The sequence below is a fragment of the Marmota monax genome, unplaced genomic scaffold (genome assembly GCF_021218885.2).
Source record: "Marmota monax isolate L192 unplaced genomic scaffold, Marmota_monax_Labrador192_F-V1.1 WCK01_AAM20220418_F8-fsc00076, whole genome shotgun sequence".
NCBI lineage: Eukaryota > Metazoa > Chordata > Mammalia > Rodentia > Sciuridae > Marmota > Marmota monax.
The window spans coordinates 2377324-2405181 of record NW_026692843.1 but is presented as its reverse complement, the minus strand read 5'-3'; the positions used below and the strand labels follow the sequence as shown (position 1 = coordinate 2405181).

Genomic DNA, 27858 nt, shown 5'->3' with positions numbered 1-27858 from the left:
CTAGCACACATGAGGCACTGGGTTAAATCCCCAGCACTGCATAAAAATACTAAATAAATAAAATAAAGGTATCGTGTCCATCTACCAAAAAAAGAAAAAAAATAAATAAAATAAAAGAAACAACCCTACTATCTACCATGAAATGCCAGAATGAGTCTACTGAGGCAAGACCTTGCTGGGTGCTGAGACAGACATTGAAACAATGGCACCATGATTAAATAAGTTTTTATTGTCACATTTAACTGCTTTGTCAGATATACAATGTAGATTTCAGTATGGCATAAAAAATAAAAATATTTTCCTGAATGTCAAAATCTGAACAGAGGAGATGGCAATGGCACTTGAAAATAAAAATGAAATTCATACTGGTGCTGAAGCCGCTAGTAGGTAGCTGATAAAAACAGGAACGCATTTGCAGATAAAATGATCTGCAACATTCCAAATCAAATGGCAGTGGCATAAGGCCAGCAAGACCACGACAGCAGTTAAAATACAGACCCCACAGAGTGCACATCCAAAGAATGGCAGTTTCAGCATTTCATTTTAAAGTCCATATTCTATTGTCTACTTTAGTTTGAGAACCGGAGCTCAGTGAGTAAACACCTACCTTATAAAATGAAACTGTGCTCTTGGAATGGAATTTAAGCCTCTTTAACAATTTCCTTATTCTTACAGGTTTTAACTAGTCCAAGGTAAAGGCAGTTTAGCTCCCAGTATTAACTTCATGGGCTAAAGTCCTCATAAACAGTGGGTCCTGCCATTTCCAAACCAGGCGCCCAACATAACTCATGAATGTTTTAGTGGTTTCACACATTTTGGGCAAAACTAGAAAACAGGCAGTAATTAAATAAAAATATAAGTGCATCCCAACAGAGTTTTTCTACACACTCCACAATTATCCCCCAAATGGCAATTTAAAAAAAAGTATGTTATTCAGATTTAAAACGAATCTTTATTTACCAAGATTCCCAGTTAATTAAATGTTTTTCCTGCACAAATAAAACTAACACTAGGATTTGTCAGAAGAGTTAAATGAGTTATATCTCTTACATATGAACTCAGCTAAATCCACTGTGTCTGGAATCTGTTAGTCATAAAACTCAGGTCTGGTACCCAACTCCTTTTTGTTATCCACTGCTGTTATCCACTTCTTCTAAGACTCCAGAACAGAGACCATAATGTGCTAGTGCAACACAGCAGTCACTGTCACCCACCAAAAAAAAAAAAAAAAAGTACTTATTTTATGACATACTTATTTGGATGATTACTTACTGGTAATTAGTATTTCTACTTTTTTTTTTTTTTAAAGGCAACCATTTTAAGTGACAATACATATCAGGCTAGTAGAAAAAAGTTGAAACAAAGCCTTCTCTTTCAATCTCACAAAGTCATGCAGACAAGAGAAGGTATATGTGATTTGTTCCAATCAGGCTTCTTGGAATTAGCAAAATTTCTTTTCTGGCAAAGATGAATTTGGCTCATCATAGAAAGAAGTTCTTTGAAGGCTGCTGCTGCTAAACTTGTTTCCCTTTGAAAAAGTAAATTTCAAGGCATGATAGTGCAAGAGGTAAGTTTTTGATTTATTAGAACATTTATAGACTAAATTGTGCTTAGTCTCTAATTTCCAATTTAAAGAACAGAAACTATACTGATAAGTTTCGCTTTGCCTAAATTTACCAGTACATCCATGAATCGCACCAGAATTAGGACAATTTGATTATCTTAGTGATTCTGTCATGAAACCTGTGCACTGCATCAAAGGCGAGGACCACCAGCAGAGGCTCCTACAAGTTCTGCATTCGAGGACTCTCCTCTAGTGATCCACACCATCTGGGAAGGCCATTCTCCGCCCAGATGAAGTCCTCAACAAACTCTCAATAAGCAATTAAGAAAAACAGTGCTAAGTGGAGAGTTTCTTTTGTTTAGTTAAATCTGGGAGGTCTGAGTGTTCCTGGGATCCTCATTGGGATGTGTCATGGGTCGTGAATCCTTCGAATATGAGTATTCACTATTAGAGGGTTCTGTAGGGTCAATCAAATTTTCATAATCACTGTCATCTGATTCCTCACCACTGTCTCCAGTTGCTCTTTGGGAAGGAAGAAGGTCTGCGCCACTTCCAGGGTACTTCAGTCCGGCACTGGTGGAAGCATAATTAGAAGACCCCACGGCTTGAGGTCGAGGCATAAAGACACTCCTTTCCATGTGTGAATGGCTCAGAGTACTCTCTTGATTGTTTGGGTGAAAATCAGAATATGGGGGAGGAGGATCAGAGGGCTCCACATCTGCAAGTGCACTTCTACCTTCAGCTGCAAACCCAGAAGAGGGCATCCGAGGATTGAACGCAGGCTCCACACTCTCAGATGGCATCTGTCTGCTGAACATTGCCTGCTGCAGCCCTGGGTAAAAATAGGAAGAACATTCTAATACTTTCTATTATTTTCACAGCTTTTCATCAAGGCATTACACTGTCAGCCTGAATATTCTGGAAAATAGCAGTGAAGCAGCAAAATAGATTGTTACCACTATTTTTCAACTGCATAATGTTATAACTTATATGATACTTCTCTATACATTAACTCAGTTATGCCCCAAAACAATCTGAAGGGTCATCCTCTCTTTAGCATCATTGTCTCCACGAAGGCTGACAAATCTGACTGCAGTGGGTCTCTGAGACATAGAGCACAGGCTTTCACTCCAGATCCTGTGCTGTTTCGGCCACTCGTTGCTCACTGTGTTCAAAACGTTGGGACTAAAGGAAGAAACCTAAACCATTTTCACTGCTTTTTCCAGGTCACATAAACATGGGACTTTTTCTTGATAGTCTCATTTCAAATACCATATTTTTATACAGTTACTTGGAACAATGCACTTACACAACTCCTTCATCTTACAAGTTTAAAAGTCCTAAGTTTAGGTGGCTGGTTTTCCAGGTCCTGAACCACAGTTTTACCAGTTTTAGGAATGCTCAAAAATGGCCCACATCTATCCACCTACAAGGTCTTTCAAAATTTTTTAGAGGGGGCTGGGGTTGTGGCTCAGTGGTGGAGCACTTGCCTAGCATGTGTGAGGCACAGGGTTCATTTGATTCTCAGCACTGCATATAAGTAAGTAAAATAAAGGTCCATTTACAACTAAGAAATATTAAAAAAAAAAAAATTTTTTTTAGAGCCTGGAGGAGTAGCTCAGTGGTAGAATGCTTGCCTAATGTGTTGGTCCCTGGGTTCATCCCCAGAACTACCAAAATAACCCAAAACAAAACAAAGCAAAAAAATGTACCACACACACATAAATAAAAGAAATAAGATTATATATTATATATTGGATATTAACCCAAATTCACTTCAATAGCTGCATAATAATCCAACATCTATATGTAATCTTTAAAATTTTTAGTTTTCTAATAACTTGACAAATTTTAGCTGCATATAGCTATAAGGTACTATATATCTATATATTTATATATCTATATCTATCATATATGTATATATATAATATACCATAATTTATTCAACTATTTTGATATTGATTTATCTCCTCTAAATACCTGCCTGCATTTCTGATTATTTCTAGAAAAATTTAAGAGAAAGAATGTATCAGATATCCTTTTCTGGAAATACGTATTACATTTTAATTGGTTTACATATTTTTTTACTAAATTAAAAAGTTTAGCCACAGACTTATCTCTTTTACACTTGATACTGTTTTATACTCGATACCATATTTTATAAATTTTATACCTATGCTCTTTTATACTTGATACCATACTTTATAAATTTTATGTATGAACATTAAATCTGGTGGTATCATAGTACCATGCTGCCATGATCAGATTCTTGAGCCTAACTTTCATTCTACCCACTGGTTCCTTAGCTTTAAGGTGTCCACTCATCCACAGTTACCAAAAATGCTGACAATGACCCTCTGAATCAAATACTGTGTCACAAAATTTTAGGTATGCTTTTATGTGGCTATAATGAGTTCAAGATGCTATCCCTACCTGCAGGATGCCAAGGTTAATTGAATAACAGCATCACAGTCCCTATACTAGATCACACTGGTGCACATTTGTTCACACATGACCATCCTTGGTCTTTTTCTTCCAGTTTCTGAGACTTGAGCCAGATGCTGTGAAAAAGAGCACTTCCCTCCAGAAAATCTGATGAGAAGGGAATGCCCTCCTCCAATGCACTGATCTGATGTGCAGCCTGCTGAGTGTAGGACTCACATCACTGAATGCATAACCCATATTTAAAACAACACATTTTCCTGATATTGAATGGTAAAAATTTTTTTTTATAACTTTATTTTATTTATTTATATGTGGTGCTGAGGACTGAACACCTGCAAGGCGAGTGCTCTACTGCTGAGCCATAACCCCAGCCCCTGAATGGTAAAATTAACAAGAACTTACTTCTTTCTTGTTCCTTTTCATTCTTCCTCTGAGTGATTTGTCTTCTTAATTTGTTCACTTCTGCCTGACAAGATTCAACAACTCGCTCACTCTTTTCTACATCTGCACACACTGCCTGAGAAAGTCACAAGAGAAAGGTTAACTTCAAACCCAGCAAGAGGCTGTCCATAAATTCAGCCTTGTTACAACCTTAGGAAGAGCCCAGGTCATTAGGAAGCAAACAAGTATGCAGAACAAGACTGTGAAGGCCCAAAAGATGAATGTTGTACTTATTTACTAATTTGAAGACCATTCTTGAAAAATATGAATAACATGGGAAAAATACAATATTTTCCCTTGATTAATCATTTTTATTAAAATGAAAATTTTTGGTACCAGTCTAATGTACAAAGGAAGAACAAAAGATAAGACAGAATGAGATGCTTTAAACTTTTATTTATAACCAATAATCAAGAATCAGATAAGACAGATTTATTTAACAGAAAATAATTATAATGAGGGAAAGCTGGAAAAAGTAAGTTTCCAAGTCAAGGTTTAATATTTGAGGCTGTGTCTATATATTTCACCATTAATAATCAGAATATTGGGAGCTATCAGTGTTTGCAGAGCTGGCCTTCCTCCATTAACAAGGAAATGGGTAACAGCTTTTTGAAGTCCTCTGGCCAGTGCTGATAGTCTGAAAAGGGCATGGTCATGGATTCAGGACAAAAGCTGTTTTCCACTGCACATTCCTTCCATAGCAGAAATACCAGAGACTTCTAGAAAGTAGGCCTGCCATGAGTAAGTATGCACAGTGTTCCCTCAGTGCAAGGGGCAGTGAGCAGAGAGGCTGAAAGAGGCTCCACACTCTCTGCCCAGGCTGCTCTCACTATGCTCTCCACTCCTTCAGATGCTGCCTCTGTCCCTCTCTATTCCTTGGAGGCTTCTTCTTAAAACTGGGCTTTCTCTAGGCCTAGGAGAGCTTTTTCAACTTTCCACTTCCCTTCTGGTCCTCAAGGCAAGTCCAAAGGTTCTTTTGTGATTAGGATTTTAGAGCAAACTACTCTTAAGAACACATTAGGGACGATGGAAAGAATGTGGGAAAGTACCACTAGCACCTAGCTCAGTTGGGATAATTCCACAAATATTTGTGGCATGAAGAAGTAGGAAGGAGGGCTGGGGATGTGGCTCAAGCGGTAGCACGCTCGCCTGGCATGCGTGCGGCCCAGGTTCGATCCTAAGCACCACATACAAAACAAAGATGTTGTGTCTGCCGAAAACTAAAAAATAAATATTAAAAAAATTCTCTTTCTCTCCCCCTCTCTCTTAAAAAAAGGGGGGGAGGACCCCACCCTTGAAAAAAAAAAAAAAGAAGTAGGAATGACAGGCTCCACTGTGATCCTCCTACCAGATAGAGCAACGGGGAGCAGTGAGTGGACTAGAACCAAGGAAGGAAAGCTGTGTTGAATTACAGGTAGCTTCTGATGTTGTCTCTACTTAGAGCTTAAGTGATGGAGAAGGCTGTGTTCTTAGCAAACTTCTTTAAACTTGGGATATATTTTCCTAGGAAAAAAACACTATTATAGCCAGCTGTGCTGGTGCTCACCTATAATCAAAGTGACTTGGGAGTCTGAAGCATGAGATCACATGTTTAAGGCCAGTCTGGGAAACTTAGCAAGACCCTGACTCAAAATAAAGATGGAAAGGGCTGGAGATGTAGCTCAGACATAGAGCACCCCTGGGTTCAACCCCGGTATCAAAACCAACCAACCCAGGATTACAAATGGGGTCACAAAGATTTAAAACAGAAGCATTGATAATGTACTTGAGTGTCTCCAGGTCAGGCACATGAGTGACGCAGGTTGTGGATAGTGGTGGGAGGAACCACTCTACAGATGGGATATTATTTTAGGAAAGCACATTCTCACTTATGAACCATAATTCATTTGTCAATTAGAACATAATGAAAAATTAATATACAATTAAAAAGCATTTGAGCAGTAAAAATAAGATGAAACTTGTAAATCCATCAGTTACCTGTACTTTCTCCTGAAGTGCATTATAAACCTGATAAATGGCCCTGATGTCTTTCATCACTCCATCCTTGTCAAAAAAGTCAGTACTAGAAAAGAGAAGAGATATGCCACAAAGTAACTAAAACTGCCATGAATCTGAAAGGCATTTCTACCATAATTTTTTTTTTTAATAATTTTTTTTTCTTTTCTTTTTTAATGTGGTGCTGGATATTGAACCCAGCTAGGCAAGTGCTCTACCACTGAGCCACAACCCCAGCCCCTAGCATAATTTATTAATTAAAATGCTGTGACAATGCCCATACTACTAGAACTACAGAAGAAAAATAAAAAGAACACAATAGCAAAACTAAATATAATAAAAGCTATACATTTTTCAGTGAAAACATTTAGGTTTTATTTTTAAAAATGTTTGTATACATATACACACATGCACACATTTAAAAAATATATATTTTAATTGTGCATTATAATTATATATGATAGTGCGATGTGTTGTTACATAGTCATACATGTATGTATCTCTCCTTTCCCTCCCCACCTTCCCATGGTTAGCATTTAGAACCTGAGAAATACACATACCCTATCCAAACTTTTGTATCAATCATTAAAAAAATTGTCACAAATGATTTTTTTAAAAATACAGTAAACTTTTTTTTTAACGTGGTATTACTTGTGAATTTATTATTATTCAATATTTCTGACATTGTTGGAAGATATAAATTTGTTTGGTCTATGTTAGTGGCATAGTTTGCTCACAAGAGGAGGGTATAAGCAAAATTTATAAAGAAATTTGGGACTATCCACTATGTTGATATGTGTGTGTGTCTGTCTGTCTGTCTATATGTAGTGCTGGGGATGAACCCAGGGCCTTGTGCATGTGAGGCAAGCACTCTACCAACTGAGTTATATCCCCAGCCCAGTAAACTATCTTTTCAATAAGAATAAACTTTTGATAAATGGTGGTGGTGGCCTAGAGAATTACTTTTCTGCATTCTTCAATTTCAGTCATAACAAACTTGGTTTTAAAGTTCTCTACACTTTTTTTTTAATTATTAATAAAAGAATTATTGTTGATAAAACAACAGGAAAAAAACTCTCATTTTATCTTTCAACTTACCCATGTTCTTTAATAACTTTGGCATAACTCTGAGAAGTATTTGGCACTGAAGACACTTTGTACTCTTGTTGGCTAGTATTGCCTAGATTGGGAATAGCAAGTGATATTCTTTGATTATACCTATGGGGAAAATTGAGGAAAAAAAAAAAAAAAGAAAGTGTTAAAAGTACACTTTTATTTTTTGAGACATCTCTTGCTGTGTTGCCCAGGCTAATCTCAAACTCATAGGCTCAAATGATCCTCCTGACTGAGTTTCCCAAGTGCTAAGACTACAAGTATGAGCCACCTTGCCTAGATTTAAAAGAGCCATTTCAAGAATGGGCTTTCGGAGCAGAGGACATAGCTCAGTGGTAGAGTGCTTGCCTAGCATGTACAAGGCCCTGGGTCCTATCCCTAGCATCATATAAACAAAATACATATAACAAGATTGGGGCTTGGCAATAGGATTCTTAGTCTCTGACTTTGGTAAACTAATGGAAGGTGTCAGGGGCACCTACTTCTATGGACAACTCAAGGAGGCATGAATTAGCAATTTTTCTCTTCCCTTAATGTAGAAACTCAACTACAAACTCCTTGAGGGCAGAGGTCATATCTTATATACCTTCTGCATCCCCATATCAACTGAAAAGTGCTAAAGAGATACCTATGAAATAATTAGGGAAATCTTGCAAATAGTTATTTCACAATGAATGATTATTTTCACTGATCTCAATTTAACTTACTCTACTATAAGGGACTTTCCAGAGAGAGAGCTTTCTGCAATTTACAGGCAAACATGATCATATAATTATATGTTTTTCTCACTTTAACAAGTTCACAATGCAAAACCCTCATTAACCAGTAGGTGGACCAATTTTACAATTTTGTCCTTGAAGTCTATGTTCTAAAATTACTTGAAGCAATAAAACTGCATTTTAACATAATGGATTATGGAGAAGCAAATGATGATTTATTTTTACTTCTGTAAGAATTTATGCATGATAAACATGTCTTGCTAATGTTTACTGATCCCAAACCACTTTAACTTACAGGAATAACTGACACGGAAAACAAACTTCTTTAACTACAAGGAGAACTAGTTAACAAGAATAATAAAAACTTTTCTTTAAAAATGCTGTAATATGCACTATAAAGCACATTTTCAAAGTCATCAATCTCAATTATTGTGTCAACATCTTTCTCTTTATGTAAAGCTGGTGGGAAAATGTTCTTTACCTGCGATTTGGTCTGAAGAGAACATATTCTAAAGCATGAGTGGAATTGTTGGCAGTGGAGATGAAGCTAAAGAGAAGAAAGACGAGGTCAGGCACACCAAGGATGCGGGTAAGCTGTTTATGGATAACCTGTTCTCTGTATGACATCTGCTGCTGTGTGTTTCGCCGGAATCTGTACCACCCAATAACTTTCTGGAAAAAAAAAACAAAAGAATGTATTAAAAGTTACATGAAATCTTACAGATTTAATTTTATATTCCATATATAATTTGTGGCTTGTACACAAATGTTCAAACATTTATGTGTGATGGTCCCAAACTCAAAACAACCCAATTGTCCATCGACAAGTGAAAAGATAAACAAATTGTGGTATATTCACAATATTAATAATAATATTGGATATACTACAATTTGTAGAATATCTTAATAATAAAAAGGAACAAACTACTGGCACCTACAACATGGATGAATCCCAAATTAATTACCCTGAGTGAAAAAAGCTAGGTCCAAAGTAAGTATATGAATCAGTTTTTAAAAATTATTTTTATTAATTTATTTTGGCATTAGGGATTGAATCTAGGGGTATTTTACCAATGAGCTACACCCTCAATCCTTTTTATTTCAAAACAGAGTTTCACTAAATTGCTGAGGCTGACCTGGAAGTTGTAATCCTTCTGCCTCAGCCTCCCAAAGAGCTGAGATTACTGGTATGCACCACTATACTCAGCAAAAAAGTCTATTATATAAAATTCCAGAAAATGAAAACTAATTCACAGTGACATAAAGTAGTTTGGTGGTTGACAAGGTTGGAGGTGGCCAGAGGTAAGAAAGAAAAATTAGAAAAGGGCATGAGAAAACTTGTAAAGGTGATGGGTATTTCACTATTAAATTAAGGTGATAGTTTCATGGGTGTGTACACATATCAGACTGACCAAACATATACTCTACACATGTGATGTTTTCTGTATGCCAATTATACCCCAAAACCTATTTTAAAAGTTTACCTTTATCAGCTTTAACTATAACATAACTAAACCAGCTACATGAATTAAACTCTCAGAAGAATATGTCTCAGGATGTGACCTTCTGAATACCCAGAAGACAGACTCTAGAGACATCTGAGAGCATGTCAACATGTAGATTCCACCCAAATCTGGGCCCACCCAAATCTGCAGAATCAGCCTCTTAGGATATAGCCAGGATTCTGAATTTCAGAGAAGTTCCTTGAGTTTTTCTTTTGCATACTGACATTTGAAAATCTCTGTTGTAGAAACAACTTAATCCTTTATTAGAACAACCATCTTCATAAAGCTTTGTGCTTTGAAATAAACTGACTAAACATTGTGTTTTAAGAAGCAAGGACGCATGTAATCCCAGCAGCTTGGGAGTCTGAGGCAGGAGGATCACGGGTTCAAAGCCAGTCTTAGTAAAAATGAGGTGCTATGCAACTCAGTGAGACCCTGTCTCTAAATAGAATACAAAATAGGGTTGGGGATGTGGCTCAATGGTCCAGCGCCCCTGAGTTCAATTCCTGGTACTCCTCACCCACACAAACACAAAAGTAAGGTAGAGGCTGGGCATGGTGGCGCACACCTATAATCCCAGAGGCTTGGGAGGCTGACGCAGCGAGACCCTATCTCTAAATAAAATATAAAAAAGGGCTGGGAATCTGGCTCAGTGGGTAAGCACTCTGGGTTCAATCCCTGGTTAAAAAAAAAAAAAAAAAGTAGTAGTAAGGTAGTTTAAAACCATTAGTGTCATATTAAATTAATAGTAAATTTAAATCATATTCTGGCACCGTGTTCATATAAAGAAAGTAAACTAATTATTGCTGAATTCCTGTGCCAAATCTTCCTTTCTTTCCAGGTAAACTCTAAGAATTGTTTTCTCCAAAGTCATACAACTGAGTGACCGTCATGGTGTGGAACTTGGCTGCCTGTCTCCTGTTGTGCAAAACAGAGATTCAAATTCTGAGTTAGTTAACATGATGAAAAAGGTAAAAGTAGTTTTCTATTCAAGAAAAAGTGTATAGAAACCTATCTGTTGGCTAGAGCTATCAATGTACGAGAATATGGTACACTTCATTCCAACACTCAATCCTCTGTATTAACTGTTGGAACTAACTCCTCTACAGGACTGGGGCATGACTCATATTGCCTCTGTCCCCCTGCAAAGACTAGCGGCATTCAGCACACTGGCTATTTTCACAAAATACTCACTGATAAACAGAACCTTGCAAGCGACTATAGGATAAGTAATAGTGCTTTTCAGTGATGCTGATTCTCACTGTTTTTATTTGTTTGTATTTTCTAAGAAGCAGGAACTTTATGTCAGTTATTGACTGATAGTAACCAATTGATCTGACATTTGCCAAAAGTTTTAAACTGATTGATTCTCCTGACATTCTGATCAATGAAGAATGAGCTGCCAAATTAATTTGTACTATTGGTATTTACAATTCTACCTCTTAGAGCTAACAGACAAACTAGTTGCAAGATTACTGAGAAACTAGGTCATTGTGTTAAAAAGCACCTCTTAGATGATGGTGAAGAATCACAGCTCTCTCTCCTTACATTTCATCTCGGCTGATGCTTCATAATCGCTTTTCCACACAGACTTTCTTCTTTCTTTTTGACATTCACTTATATTTTCTGGAGCCAAAGCAACTACCTCAATAAAAGGCACATTCACTGGCTTTAGCTTGTGCCATGTGGGTCATTAAGGATATTAGGATGGCTGTTATGCTTCTTGTTATTGATTTCAGAGTTGATGCTTTGGGAAGATAGAAGTCCTCCTTCTCCCTTGCCGTTTGGCCTTCGCCTAAACCTGAAAGCCCATGGAAACTTCACAAACACAATATGGACTCTGACAAAATAGCGAATCAGCCCCTGACTATACTATCCCTACTGGGATATCTTAATGTCAACAATATTCACTTCTGTCTCAACCCCAACATTCTAAATGAACCTTAGGAGGTAGTACACCACCCTTTTGAGGTAAAAGTATAACTCAGTGCCTTTTCTGGGGGAAAAATAATCCAAATTAGAATCAACTGTAAAGGTTTTTCTGTCATCTAAATATTATACATCATTACTGCTTTTGAGCTAGAAATTTGAATTTTTGAAAAAAAAAATCCTTCTAGAAGTGGGGGATATAGCTCAGTTGCTAGAGTACTTGCCTAGCAAGCACAAGGCCCTGGGTTCAATCCCCTGCCAACAAACAAAAAACCCATTCCTTGTAGAGTTCTACAAGTAGCACAGGAAATACAATGAAATAAAACACAGTTCCTGCTCACAACAAATTTCATGAAAAACAGAACATAATTTCCAAGTAATGTAAGGAATGCAACAAACATATATTTTGCAAAGAAAACATTTATTTTAGCACAAAGTTCCATAAAATAAAATAAAAATAAAGCAGATCAACTTTCAACTTTAACTCTTGGTTCCAGGAAAAGCAGTCAATTACAATAACCAACGAATGAATGGTCTACTGTGTCTCAAACCAGCAAATCCTATTTCATTCATTTATTTTGTAAATTTCGGGGGTGGGGTGGGGTGTTACCAGGGATTGAATTCAGGGGCACTCAATCACTGAGCCACATCCCCAGCCCCATTTTTGTATTTTATTAGAGACGGGGTCTCACTGAGTTACTTAGTGTCTGGCTATTGCTGAGGCTGGCTTTTTTTTTTTTTTTAATTTTTTTGTAGTTGTACTTGGACAGCATGCCTTAATTTTTTTTTTTTTTTTTTTTTTTTTAATGTGGTGCTATGGATCGAACCCAGTGCCTCACACATGCAAGTGCTCTGCAACTGGCTATGAACTCAAGACCCATCCTGTCTCAGCCTCCTCAAGCTGCTGGGATTACAGGAGTGTGCCACTGCACCTGACCTTATTTTATAAATTTTAAGACAGGGTCTTGCCATATTGCTTAGGCTGGCCTTGAACTTCCGAATGTTTTGCCTCAGCTTCCTGAATTGATGGAATTACAGATGTGTGCCACTCCCCCTGCTTTAGCAAATCCTATTTCAAAAATCCCTAAATTAATTTGAAGTGTGTAACTTCCTTTACTGAAAAGATTAAACAGAGGAGTCCTTTTCTTTTTTCCAATTTATTTTCAATTATAAAATATAAGATCATTAAAAAAAACCAAAGTTTCTCTTCATTAGAGGCATCTCTACCCTTTTCCCACTCTTCCTTTTCTAAGTTTGGCTGACTTTCTCCCAGATCTTTTTCTCTGTGTTTGAACTCTCACCTTAGACTTTTGTTTTTACATAAAATGGGCTCAAATTGTATTATAGCTTTTTCCTGGAGCTAGGATGTAAAGCACATGCTTAGCATGCACAAGGCCCTGGGTTTAATCTGCAGCTCCAAAACAAAAATAAAAATCACCCCAAAAATAAACAAATCACATTTTTTCACTTGACATAACTTAGAGATCATTTTGTGTCATTAAATGAAAACCTCCCTCATAGCTGAGTGTGATGGTGAATACTTGCAATACCCATAACTCACAAGGCTGAGGCAAGAGTATAAACTCAAGACCATCCTAAGCAATTTAGGGAGACTCTGTCTCAAAATAAAGTGAAAAAAGATGGGGATATACCTTAACAGTAGAGTGCTTGCGTAGCATGAACAGATTTTGGGTTTGATCTCTAGTATCACAAAACAAAAACAAAAAGACTCTCCCTTATTCTTTTTAATGGCTGCTTTGAATCCCATAATAAGGAGGTACCAACATAACTGACTTAATCATTCCAAACTGGTATATGTTCAGGTTGCTTTTAAAATCCTCACTATTTGGGGCTGGGATTGTGGCGAAGCCCTGGGTTCAATCCTCAGCACCACATAAAAATAATAAGTAAAACAAAGGTATTGTGTCCAACTACAACAAAAAAAATAAAATTATTAAAAAAAAAAAAATCCTCACTATTCACCATTGAAGCAACAAACATCCTGTACCCCAGACCAAGAGAAGAGACTGTCTGGTTTACACCTTGGCTCCACCATTAACAACAAAATCACTTAACCCCGTTTGTCTCAAGTGTAAAATCTGCTTTACAGAGCTGCTGCAAGGATGAAGTGTGTCAATACATGAAGAGTGCATAGAATGTGACCCAGAACAGAGTTAAACTGTTTAAAAATGACAGCACTTTCCATCTTTGTGCTCAGATACACTAATTTTTTGCGGGGTGGGGTGGGGGAAGATTTCTAGAGTCGGGACTGTATAGTTAAAACTGTTATCATAAAATCGTCCTCCCATCATGTCAACTTACATTTACCAGCTGCTGCTTCCCCGTGTCCCTCACCTTTTCAGTACTGGCCATTATCAATCCTTTTACTCTCCTGCCAATCCGATGGGCAAAAAATGGCATCTCACCTGGTTCAATCTGTGTTTGCTGACTGAAGTGGAACATCTTTTCACTGACTTCTTGGCTGTCTGTAGATTTTTTTCTTTTGTGAATTTCCTATTCAATTTCTTTAGTCCTTTTTATCACTTAAAAATTTTTAAACTACTTAAAGCTCCAATAAGAATTTCTATGGAAAAAATTTTAATTTTAGAAAGCATAATAAAGGCTCACAATCTACCATATAAAAATGAAAGAGGAAGTAAAGTGGCATCTGAGAGATGAACTGCTGGGAGATTCCAGAATGTATGCCCCTGGGCATACCACTGAAAATGAGAGAGGCCCGAGGCTGCTCTAATACCCTTTGCTAGCTGGGCAGGCAGCGTGGTTGGACCACCAGGAGTGTGCACCTCCTGCCATTTTTCCTGTCCTCAGACCTATATCTTTCCAAGTTTCCTATTCTTTCTTTTATTTTTCCCTGCTTTTCTTTCTTCCTTTACATGGTATAGAATGTACCCAGCAGTGGCACTAGGCTGCTGATGTGATATAACTGCACTTACTCCTGAAACCCTTCAACAAAAGCATATTGTTGGTTGGTGCACCTCAGTGCTTGCCTGGCCTATGCAAGGTCCTGGATTCCACCCCCAGTACCTCCCTCCAGCCCCATAAAAAAGGCATTTTGCTCTCTGTTTGACAAGCTAAGGGTTTTCACTGGTACTTTTTTCCCCCTCTAATTGTTTAATAACCAATCTGTTTTTTCTGAAATATCTCAAAGCAAAAAACTCATCAGACAATACTGCAGCAGTAAAATCTGGTTCATTTTCAGTTTTATTCAGACTTGCTTACCATATACAACCAGAACAGCACATGTGTATGTTGATGGAAATAATAAATACATGACTTTTGGAAAAACATCTGTGTTCAAATTTAAACATATCCAAAGATGTTTGATTGCAATTTACATTTTTTAAAAATAGTTTTTCTGATTACAAGACTGTATTAAGTATTTGCCAAATTATTTGTTAAATTATACAATAGAAAGAATGAATCACCAGAGTCAATTGAACTACTCTTTGTTATTTTTCTTTTGGTACTGGGGAATTGAACCCAGGGGAGCCTAACCACTGAGCCACATCCCCCAGCCCTTTTAAAAATAATTTTAGAGACAGGGTTTTATTATGTTACTTAGGGCCTCACTAATTTTCTGACGCTGGCTTTGAACTCCAGATCCTTCTGCCTAAGCATCCCGAGCCGCTGGGATTACAGGCATGTGCCACCACACATGGCTAGATCAACTGAACTATTCTTAACTTTCCAGATTATAGTTCACTTTTTATTTCTGATTTTTACCTAATGGAATCATACTATAAACACTGAATTTTCTTCTATCAATATACTGTAACCATTGTTTTACATCCATAATCACAAATTACCTTTAGAATCTGCTTAAGGTGACAGAACTCTCATATCAGTGTTGACTCTTCACTGTTGCATTTTGTTTGTTTTTAAGTTTAGGTGTTAAGATAAAGAACTATTCCCATATCAGACTGGGCAACAAATAGAACATACCTTTCTCCGATCTTTAAGAATCCTGTCCAAACTCTCTTCATTAACTTTGCTTGCGTAGTCATAAAAACTATTTTTTTAAAAGAAGAAAAAAAATTATTAAAATTCCATAATACCATGACATGAACGTGCTTAGCTACAGATGTCTATGGGGCACCTAACTCTAATAAATATATAATTCCTTGCCTTCAAAGGTATACAAAGAGTGATAATCTGTCTAAATACTTCCCTAATACATAGTATTTTTTATATCAAAGACTACTCAAGAGTTTGCTACATTCTAAAGATATCACTTCCACATGTGGGAGGTGCCGAAAGCAAGTCAGTATAAAACATGAGGTTTCAAATGGCTGTGGCATCTTTTCTTCTTTTCTAAGTATCAATTATTTATGGAAAAAAAAGATAAGAATACTTCATTTGCTGAGACATGAAGATGGGAACTGAACACTGGCTGAATGCTTCACGTCACAAAGCCACATGTTTTCTCATTTCATTTCTCATCATTCCTGCTTCAGTGCCGGGAGATATGAGTTCAGCTCAATAATTCAACAAACTTTATTCCCATTTTTGTAGATAAACAGAGTGAAGTTGACTGATTTGCTCCAATCACAGAGCTAGTAGATGGAAGGGCTAGAATTTGAAGCCACACCTGGGTAGTGTCAATGTGCTCCCTTCCAAAATGACCAATGTGGGCCTGGGGTTGTAGGTCAGTGGTACAGCACTTGCCTAGCACGGAAGAGGCACTGGGTTCCATCCTCAGTACCACATAAAAATAAATAAATAAATAAAATAAAGGTACTATGTCCACCTATAACTAAAAAAAAAAAAAAAAAAAAAAAAAAAGACCAACATGACCAGTTTCCTGTGGTGAGCAACCCAGGTGTACTGATGTGCCGGCCTTTTCTATTTCTGCTCATGGGTCTCTGCACACCATCGACCTCCTCCCAAGCCATAAAGACAGGAAGAAGTTCAAGATATGGGAAAAACACTGACTCAGGAATCAGAAAACAGCAGCTCCAGCCCCAGTTTTGTTTCTCATTGTAGGATCTGGGACAAGTTACAGCCTATCTGGTCTCTAACTCTTTTTTTTTTTAACAAGACAAAGAGTTTGAAAAAGACTGATGATTTCTATGGTTTCTTTCAGCTTTAAGAATGATGAATCTTGGGGCTGGGATTGTGGCTCAGTGGCAGAACGCTTGCCTCGTATGTATGAGGTACTGGGTTCCATTCTCAGCACCACATACAAAAATAAATAAAAAATGATGAATCTCTGAATTAAACTCAGTCAAATCCTTGTTCTGGTTTTACTTTGCTTAGAGTGTTTTAAAGAATTTCTCAGAAAGGTGAGGCAGAAACTGCACAGAGTGGCATACATCTGTTATCCCAATGACTTGGGAGGCAGAAGGATTGCAAGTTTGAGGCCAGCCTCAGCAACTTAGTGAGACTCTCTTTTCAAAATAAGAAATAAAAAGGGCTGGACATGTAGCTTAGTGGAAAGCACCCCTGAGTATAATTCCTGGTACCAAAAAAAGCTCTGACAGGCCCAGATCAGATACTTCCACAGGCCAGAGAGAGGCAACATATGGGCTGGGCCTGAATGATTTCATTTGCTTTTTTTTTTTTTTCAATGAACCCATGGTTGTTCATCTAGCTCCCTACACTTCTTTTACAATATGGGTGAATCTAAAAGAGGTGAGGTTCTTGGCTACTTTGAGGTTTTCTTTGTAGGTAGTCACCTTGCATGCTGATAATACTCTGAAACAATCCATGGGTAGGGGTATATATGTGTGGGGTGAACATGATACAAGGCCCCTGAGGTGCTTGGATATAAGGGATGCAGGGTGTGGTCAGGGTGAAAGCTGCAGGGAACACATATAGCAATCACCATAAAGAAGGGCCCTAGAGATAGAAAACGGAGGTGCTCACTGCATTCCATATGAGCAAATGGAAGAAGCACTGGCCTGGCTTCTGGGAAGCGGGAATCAGGCCTCAGGAAATTTAGAGAAACCCAAAGCTGAGATCATACCAGCCATCAGGTGGAAGGGTTTGGGCTGAGAAAGAAGACAGAGGCCTGGGTAGTGGTGTCGGAGAAATCCAATGTATGGAGAATACTGGACTTCCTCTTTCTCATCCTTTTCCTCCATATAGCTCACTGCTGTTTGCTTTCTCTGTTTTGATTGTTTCTCTTCCCATTTTTTTTCTATTTTTGTCCTTTAGTTGGTTACAATATGGAACTGGCAATATATTAACTTAAATGAACAGAAAAAGAAAGTTTTATGTTTCCTTTCCCTTTTTTTAAAATTGTAGATAGACACAATACCTTTATTTATTTTTATATGGTGCTGAGGATCGAACTCAGTGCCTCACACGTGCTAGGCAAGTGCTCTGCCACTGAGCCATAATCCCAGCCCTCCTTGCTCTTTTTTTTTGAGATGGGTCTTGCTATGTTGCCCAGGTTTGTTCTAAACCCCTAGGCTGAAGCAATTTTCCTATCTCAGCTTCAAAGTAGCCAGGACTCCAGTGCATGCCATTGTGTCCAGCTCCTTTCCTTAGATTTTTAAGTTGACCACTGAACATTTTTAATTTCTCTCAGCTCATTCACTTGTTTTTAATCAATCCTTTTAATGAGTGCTAAACTCTTCTTAAAGAAGGATGTGGCCACTAGGTGGGTACCACTTGTAATTCCAGCAACTCTGTAGGCTGAGGCAAGATCACAAGTTCAAGGCCAATCTGAGCAACTTAGTGAGACACTGTGTCAAAAATAAAAAGGGTTGGGGATATGACTTAGTGGTTAAGCACCCCTGGGTTCAATCCCTGGTACCCAAAATACTAAAATTGAAATTAAAAAAAAAAAAAAAAAGGAGGACATGGCTTACCTAAAAAGTTTTGAACAAGGCTGATGGTTATGGATTTCTGTAATCAGAAAGAGGAATACATTTCAGTTGATCATGTAAGACACAGGCAGCTATCAAATAGCTCAGGATTTTTTAAACTAAAAAATCTCAGACAATAAAAAGACAGTCTTCCTCTCACAAACAGGTGCTGTGTATATACTAGGGAAGGCAGTGTGGCTTCTGAGCAGTTATACCCAGAGACACATTCTCAAACAAAGTAGACTGGAGAATGAAAGTTCTGTTTTCCTTTGTCCGCATATGATGAGCACACATCTGAAAGCTCTTATTCAGGAACTCACAGCTATTGTGTGCCTTATTCAATCTTACCTATTTAAACAAAGAATCACAGGAAAAAGTAACCACTGACTGGAAGCATTTAATCAAATTAGATAAAAGCTTTGAGGACAGCTTAGGGAGAGAAAGGCCTTAATCATTCTACCATTAATAATCAACTAACAACTCATGACAACTTGGGCCAGGTGTTTTGAAGGGGAAGGAATTCTGGAAGTCTATTAACCCTTTCAAAGCGGTCATTGCTGAGAGTGATGGTCATTTATAAGGCAGATTCTAACAACTTCTAAAAAGCTGCTATGAGTCAGCAGAGTGAACATTTCTCCAAGCTCCTCAGGGGGCTTAGGAGCTGGGTTTCCTAAGATTGTGAGACTCACTGACCATTCAATTCTATCATATGCTCTTAGACAATTAATCATCTGCTGTTTAAGAAGCCACAGCCTCAGTTTAGGGAGCAACTTTACCTGACTACAAATGAAACTACAGCCTTTAAGGCCTTAAAAACAAGTAGTTTCTGTACTTGAGTTAATGCTGCCAAAACTCATGCATAAATGCAAAACTTCCACAGGAAAGAAGGTAATTAATTAGTTTACCTATGGTGTTGATATAGTGATGCAAATAAGAAAACCTCATCTAGAAGTATTTAACCTGTTCCATCACTAACTGATCCAGCACACCACTGTAGTTTATTTCAGAGATACCATTAGAGATGCAGAACATTTGTAGCAAAAATCTTACTTAGAGTTCATGGAAAAGAAAAACCTATCTTCTGCTTTAAAGAAAGAAGATTTTGTTTAATAAAATCCCTGGAGTAAGTTCTGAACTCTGAATGCACACTCCTGTCAAGCCGCCCCAGCAGTTTCCTTCATAATTTACAACTCAGATTAGAAACACACGCTCCAAGGCTAGGGACAGCTCAGTGGTAGAGTGCTTGCCTAGCTCTAGATAGATACCATGTGGTATTTGCTGCAGGAAATTAAAGCTTTCTTAAGATTTTGTGTAACACTAAGCACTTCATGGGGAAAAAACAGGGTGTTGATCTCAAACTCCACAAAGCTATAGAATGAAACAAAGTTAGGGGACATGTTAAGTGACAGGTGGACCTTGGAAAGCAGGCAAAGGCTGGGCAGCTTTGCTTGGGACTTCCAGTTTTCCATACCTCAACAGCAAATCCACACAGGAGATGACTCTTCCTGTACCATGAAGATCCTGTTAAAACTTCTCACTAGGTGCTACATTATTCTTGTTTTTCTTCCTGGTTGCTGAGTTGAACACTTCCTCATCTTCCCCCTTCTATTACTGTCGATGAGTTTTGCTAATAGCTATCCTCACTACCTGAGGACATTTTTCTGTTCCTGCCTCCTCCCTACCATTCCTATGGTAAACAGCTCTGATTGAAATGAATTAGTACAACTTCTTAAATGAGTATGTATTCAAAATGAGATGCAGTCATTCTATGTTCAAAATGTGATATTCTATATAAAATCCTCCTTATTGCAAAGGGTAAGGTAAAAGGTGCCTGTAATTGGATTTAGACATTTTCAATAAGCAACAAATCTGACCAATTTATTTTACTTAAAACACCTTATCCTGGAAGGCCATCTATACTAGAAAATATCCTGATCCTAGTAGGGAATACTACCATGACACTCAACCTCATGTTTGAACTTTCAAACAGGTTTTCTAGCATCCTTGGTTTACATTTTCAAATATTTATTTATTTTTAGAAGAAAAACATCAAAATAGTAACAATACATTTAATATATTAGCAAACAATCTGTCCATGAGATCTAGAATTGTTTTAATCAATAAACTGAATATAGCTAATAATTAAATATTATACAGCTAAAAAATGGTTGTCTTGGCACTTTATTAACTGAAACGCTTTACTGATGGGTATTTCTCTCTATGATACCAGGGAAGTTGGTCAAGAACCAGAAAGTTGGGCTGGGGTTGTGGCTCAGTGGTAGACTGCTTGCCTAGCACGTGTGAAGCACTGGGTTTGATCCTCAGCATCACATAAAAATAAATAAAGTGAAAGTTAAAAAAAAAAAAAGAAGAAGAAGAAGAACCAGAAAGTTTACAAAGTATCAGAATATTTTTTTTTTAAAATTTTTAACATTTATATTTTTTTTAGTTTTTGGCGGACACATCTTTGTTTGTATGTGGTGCTGAGGATCAAACCCGGGCCGCACGCATGCCAGGCGAGCACGATACCGCTTGAGCCACACCCCCAGCCCCAAAGTATGAGAATATTATCCTACATAGAATTTTAATTATTTGGATGGAAAATTTTTAATTACCATTTTGTTTCTTTAAAACATAAATAGCTAGAGGGGCTAGGGCTGAGGCTCAGTAGTAGCACACTTGCCTGGCATGTGTGGGGCACTGGGTTTGATTCTCAGCACCACGTATAAATAGGTAAAATGAAGGTCTATCAACAACTAAAAAAATTAATATAAATAAATAAATAACTAGACTATTCATCAGGAATGTGATTTTGCTGTTAGTTAACTATATCTGGCAATTTAACTTTCATTTTCCAGATTAATTTTGAAAACCCATATGGAAATAATAAATCACTACGTAGATGGTCTATAAAACAAAATTCTGTTTTAGAATTTTAAAGAATTAAGCAAAACAAAAACAAAATCCCTCAATGAAAGATTGACTATACTCTGTACATATAACAAGTATTTTCTTAGCAGGGCAGTGTTGTGGTGAGTGGCATTTTACAATTGTGACTTAGAGTCAGTTCAGGCACTTGGTTTTCCCCATTTCTAACCCCAGCTCAATCCTCACTCTTGCCTCACAATCCATGCACTAGAAGGCTATCAGAACAGATCTAAAACTGATGATTTGGTCCCAATGTGACGTAGCCCACCAGTAGTATTTCAAACCACAAATCACTCATCTTCAAATATCCTGTTTTAGTCACACAGAAACAGGTCAGATGTCATGTGTGTTTTATTCTTCCTTGCTGGGCTCCCCTAAAGGTACAGCCCACTGGCCCTAACTTCACCTCCTTCAAGATGTCCTTAATGATTTCCCCACTAGCAGTTTTTCTCTCAACTTCAGACACTTATGGGGTTTTGTGTCTTACAGAGTTTATCTTGCACTGTCAGGTACTTCTGTGTACTCCCCACAGTTCTGGAAGGCAGGGCTGAATCTGGGTATTCCTTTCTGTGCCTAGCACAAGCCTCACACATGGAAGTTCTTTATTAAGTGTCTGCTGAAAATGAAGGTACCCCTTGCTTTGCTCTGTGTATAAGGATGTGCTGCTTAATGATCTGCTCGAAGTATATTTGAAAGGACCACAATTTCTATCTATCAAAAGGAAACTGATTTGAGGAGAGTGGGTGCATTTGTTAACACTCCCTCCTCTTCCCCAGCAACCTTCCCCAAAAGGGACTCTTGAGTGTGTCCCTCAGAAGACTGTGCAAATGGAGCAAACATCTCTTGTAAACAAGTGTGAAAGTCAGATCCTCTTAGGAAGGATCAACATAACACATCCATTCGTTATAATATGAGGTGACACTGGCAATGGGGAGAGCCTAAAGGACAAACTTGAGGTTCACTGTGATTTTGAAGAGACTATCAAGAGGTCACATAATGATTCAGTAAAAGATCAGTTGGTGAGTAAAGATAGTTCTATAGGAAACCTACACTTAAGTTATACACTGTAAGCTTACAGTAACACAAAATATACCACTAAGGCTAATACTTTTATTTTTTTATGTATTCTTTTAATATTTGAGATTAAAATCAGTTTTTAAGAGCCAAAGAACAAAACAACAGTAGGATATTTCTAAGGTCAGTGATAAATTTACTTACCGATTACTTGCAGAAATTCTGTGTTGCTGATTTGTGAGTCACTGATGCTAAAGGTTTCCTCTTGTCTTACCTCTCCCAGCAGAAATCCTTCCTAAAAGAGACAAAAGAAAACAGTCACAGGCTAAATACTGATTTTTTTACTAAAATTAGGAATTTAGGATATATAATTTTATAATAATTTCATCAATAATTCAAATAAGCTTGCCATGTAAACTACTAGTTATAAACCAATGAGTAGACTAGAGCAATCAAAGTATATATATTAATGGGATTATATGAACAAAGGATTCATAACAAGATAAAATCTAATTTTAATCCCTGAAATCTTCTCTGTTATTTTTTTTTGGGGGGAATTTATCACCTAAATCCTACTACTAAGTCTCACAAACAATGTCAGAAAAGCTTAGGAAGCGGAACTATCTAAAGGTTGTTTTCTTGAAACATCATAAAATTTACTACATTGCTTTAAAACCCTTGCTAATGATTAAAAGACAAATAAGTTAATACAAGCTGAGCACAGTAGTGAATGCCTGTACTCCTAGCTACTCAGGAGATTGAGGCAGGAGGATTGCAAGTTCGAGGTCAGCCTAGGCAACTATAGTAAGACCCTATTCAAAGTAAATTTTAAAAAGGTTGGGGGTGTAGCTCAACAGTACAGAACCCCTGGGTTCCATCCCCAGTGGCAGGGGGAACTGAGGGAGGTTGGGGGAGAGTTCATATAATGGAAATTAAGTGCGCTTAAATAGGCTGGCATAAGAAATTAAAATTTCAGTAAATAAACTCATACAATTCACATGAAAGAGTTTTTAAAATAAGTGCATAATTTATGTATATATTTGGAGAATGCCCATCACCACAACTGAACTGGATTACTACTGTCCTAGTACTTGTTGCACAAGAACAAGCACAGTTGGAGAAGATACACCTTACATCTCAGAATAACTTCCCATAGAAAGGAAGAACTGATCAGCTGTCCTGGCATCTCTCTCCCCAGATACTGCCATGGCTTCCCCCCTTCCTTCATTCAGGTCTTTACCCAAATGGCATCTCATCAGATATGCTTTGTCCAAACACACAAGGGAAACAGCATCTGTCCCCTTTACCCTGCATGCTTTTTCTCACTATCTGAGCTGGGGCTGTAGCTCAGTGGTAGAGTGCTTACTTAGCATGTTCCATCCAAGATGAAAAAAAAAAAAAGAAAGAAATCTTCTGCCATATTAGATATTTATAGAAATAAATAAATGCCTTTCCCTGTTAAAAATATAAGCTCCATAAGAGAAAGTATTTTGTGCTTGTTTACTGCTAAATCACCACATTACAATGCCTAACAACTAGTAAGTGCTCAACAAAAACTAGTTGAATCAATGTATCCTTGTACTATATTCTCTTCAATTCTAGATTGATCCATGAAATCAATTGCAGAGGCTTCCTAGTTTTTTTCCAGCAAGAAGTGCAACTCTGTGGGAATGAGAGGAAAGAGATGTTTTACAGCTTTACTTTTTATTTGATTTGGGGAGGGGGATATTCTAAAATCCCAAATTATCACATATAGAGCATTTCTTTATTTTTTTTTAAATAGCTTTTTTAGATGTTGATGGATCTTTATTTTATTCATCTATTTAAATGCGGTACTGAGAATCGAACCCAGGGCCTCATACATGCTAGGCAAGTGCTCTACCACTGAGCTACAACTCCGGCCCCCAGAGCATTTCTGAAATTTGAGTGATAACTGGATTTCTTTAAAAAAAAAAAAAAAATCCTCTCAGACCCATGTCCACGACTATCAGTTTGAGAAACACCAACTAAATAAGCTTGCCTTACCCTATGAAGTCTTTCAATTTTGAGTTCCCACTACAAAAAGCTTCACCTTGTAACAAGCAAAAAAAAAATTTTAATTGAAGTGAAAAAAAAAATCAACTTAATCTTCCCTAAAACTTCATACTTTAAGAACACAGCTAGATTCCTAGATTTCTACAGTCCTGGGCTCCCAAATTTAGCAAAAAAGATATAGGACATCCAGTTAAATTTGAATTTCAGATAAATAGCAAATAATGTTTAGAATACAGGTAATCTAAGTATTACATAAAATTTACTTCTTGTTTATCTGAAATTCAAATTTAACTTGCTGTTTTGCCTTTTTGTTTTGTTTTGATGGTATTGGGGGTTGAATCAAAGGGTGTTTTATCACTGAACCACACTTTCAACTCTTTTCATTTTGAGACAGTCTCACTAAGCTGCGCAGCCTGGCCTCAAATTTGTGATCCTCCTGCCTCAGTCCCCCAGATAGCTGGGATTACATGCATGTGCCACCATGTCTGGTCTTGGAGTCCTGCTCTTTTTTCTGGCAATGATAATGGTCCTCAGTATAAGAAACAGTTACATAAATTAATAGTGACATCAAAATGTTCTAAAGTCAAGTGTGACTGGTCTGGACTATCTCATTATTATTTTATGTTAGGAACAGACAAACTACAGTGGGAGATAAATCCACCCCAATATCTGTTAATATACTGCAAGATAAATATGGTTTGTAAATTTTTAAATAATTGGAAAAATAAAAATAGGAATGATGTTCATGAACTGTTATATGATGTTACATGAAATTCTTGCCGGACATGGTGGCACATGCCTATAATCCCAGAGACTCAGGAGGCTGAGGCAGGAGGATAGAGAGTTGAAAGCCTCAGCAAAAAGCGAGGTGCTAAGCAACTCAGTGAGAACCTGTCTCTAAAGAAAATACAAAATAGGGCTGGGGATGTGGCTCAGTGGCTGAATGCCCCAGAGTTCAATCCCTGGTACACCCTCCCTCCCCTTTGTAGACACTGAAATTAGGGTACACCCCTAATTTCAGTGTCTACAAAGCTTTATTGCAACACAGTCATCCTCATTTATTTACTCCTATGGCCATTTTCTCCCTGTAACAGCAGAGATGAGTAGTTGCTACAAAAAACATATGGCTCTCAAATATTTAAAAAATTACTATTTTTTTTCACTATTTAGCACTTTATGGTAAAAAATTTGCTAACCCTAGCTCTACAGAGTAATGTATAGTTTTAAATTAATTTCTTGCCTGGATAAAAAAGTATGCATTTTGAAAGTAAACTCTCTTTTATTTCAACTTTAAAAGCTAAATTACTTTCAAGCATTCCACATACATAATGGTGGCAAGGCTAATATAAACAGGCATGGCCATATAAAACACAACTAGTACTGGTGAAAATTTCCATGAAGTCTAGCACCATGCCTGGCACAGAGTAGATATTAAGGTAACAGCTCCTAAATCAAACTAATAATGGTTTAAGCATAATGACCATCTTACCACACTTTATAGAAAAACTCCATTTTCCTTTTTGGTGGTGCTGGGGATTGAACCCAGGGTCTTGTGCATGCTAAGCAAGCACTCTGCCAACTGAGCTACATCCCCAACCCAAAACTCCATTTTTCAACAGATAGCTGCTTATTCTTACAATAAACTTGAATCCATCACTGAACCCATTTTTAATAGTCTATGCCAGTAGGAGTACTACAAATCACATTCATATTGAACTGCATTACATTATTAAATAGTTGGCTACAGTACCAGAGGCCAGTGTACAAAAGGAAAAACCTTATGTTGTATATATTCCTATCGTTAATCTCTACCAGCATTGAATTGATGAAACAGTACAGTAACTTAATTCCATTCAATTTACAAATGGAACAACTTGTGAAATTAGTTTTTATTAATGGAAGGTAAGACTGCTGACGTCAAGCTAAATCCAGTTCATCCTGAGAGGTATCATTTTGCTTTGTAATGACAACCACAAAAACCCCACACACTTATTTAATGAATTTGAATCATTCATGTTAACATCACTTAAAATAATCCTCAAATTTGGTGGGCAAATTAAACACCTCCTGTAAGAGAAAAATTATCTAGTTTTCACGAAGAATTTCAAACCAAAGGCCCATGACATTAAAGGGCAATTCACAAAATAAATTCACTGAAACAGGCTCTGCTCCCGCTGTGGGCTACAAAACCTAAGCATTCTGGATCACTCATACCAGGGCCTGTCACTTCCCTATTTCACTGGGACTAGTTCCGCGGTCTTGGAACATTCAACAAGGAACTAAACATGCAACTTCAAGGAAATGCAAACAGACCTGCATTTAACATTTTTTGTTTACATTATCCATTTTCCACAGGAGTGAAGAAAACACACAATCGTGTCTAGCAAGTTTGAACAGTGACAGCCGTGGTTTCACTCGTGGTACCTCACGACAACCTGTTAAGACTGCCGGGTGGAGCTCAGTGCCTCTCACCCCAGACTAAAAGCCTGGTCTCTCGACTGCTTCCCGACCCAGGGGCCCCTCTAAGTATGGAAGCCTGACTCAGGGCGGGGCAGGCACTCAGTTTCCACCAGGCGACTCCTGACATGCGGGGGACCGGGTGCGACAGGTTTGCTGGACCCGGGACGCCGAGTGCAGGGGCCCATCAGAGGCAAAGGAGCTAGCCGGGGGCTAGGGCCGCTGGGTCACCAGCCCTCGGGCCGGCCCCGGAGCCCGGCGGGTAAGGCGCAAACAGTCCCGGTTTGGCCGCGGGCGCTGGTCCGAGAAGGAGGCCGAAGTCCCCCCAGCGGCCGCGGCACGGGGCCCGGCACCTACGTGGTCCGCGTTGCTGTTGGCGCTGTGGAAACACACAGCGCTGAAGGTGTAGCCCGAAATGGAAGCCGCCATGATGGAAATCTCCAACTCCCCCATCATGCCCCGCGAGGGCGCACAGCCTTCCGGCCGCCCAGCCCCTGAGAATCCTGGGAAATGCAGGCGGCTGGGGGGTCGGGGGCGGGCCCGGGCGGGCCCGGGTCCGGGGCGGGGCGGGGCGGGGCGGGGCGGGGCGGGGCCAGGGCTGGAAAGCACTGGATAGTGAGTCGCAAAGACCGGGCCCTATCTCGCCACACCTCGGACGCCCGCTCCTCTGTACAGCCCTTGCTTTCCCCAGTTTGTCCCTTCGGCAAATGAAACTTAGTATTAAAAGCCAATATCTACCGAGCTGAAGAATGAAAGACGGGAGATGATTCAGGCAGTTGAATGGTTTCGGGTTTGACACCTGAGTGACAAGATTGATTTCAACTTTAACGTCACCACCCCGTCTGCAAGGTTGAGACTGAAGTGCCGAGGAGAGGGAGAAG

General features: G+C 38.3%; 1 protein-coding gene and 1 non-coding gene across 2 annotated transcripts; both read right to left on the bottom strand.

Moving 5' to 3' along the window:
- Positions 1–208: 208 nt before the first annotated feature.
- Abraxas2 (abraxas 2, BRISC complex subunit) lies at positions 209–27464 on the bottom strand. Its single transcript, XM_046448852.2, has 9 exons — positions 27335–27464; positions 22691–22781; positions 18548–18584; positions 15675–15741; positions 8759–8949; positions 7544–7663; positions 6428–6512; positions 4412–4526; positions 209–2396 (listed from the first exon to the last, which is right to left on the bottom strand). The coding sequence occupies exons 1-9, from the start codon at positions 27431–27433 to the stop codon at positions 1927–1929; spliced, it is 1275 nt and encodes a 424-aa protein (XP_046304808.1). The 5' UTR covers positions 27434–27464; the 3' UTR covers positions 209–1926.
- Positions 26042–26114, bottom strand: Trnaa-agc (transfer RNA alanine (anticodon AGC)). Its single transcript has one exon. It is a non-coding gene; the product is annotated as a tRNA-Ala (tRNA).
- Positions 27465–27858: the final 394 nt, after the last annotated feature.

Coding starts and splice junctions, on each gene's coding strand:
- Abraxas2 (XM_046448852.2), bottom strand. CDS start 27,433: ATGATGGGGGAGTTGGAGATTTCCATCATGGCGGCTTCCATTTCGGGC. Junction 18,585..22,690: donor AGAATTTCTGCAAGTAATCG/GTAAGTAAATTT, acceptor TTCTGATTACAG/AAATCCATAACCATCAGCCT. Junction 4,527..6,427: donor CACTTCAGGAGAAAGTACAG/GTAACTGATGGA, acceptor TGACTTTCTCAG/GCAGTGTGTGCAGATGTAGA.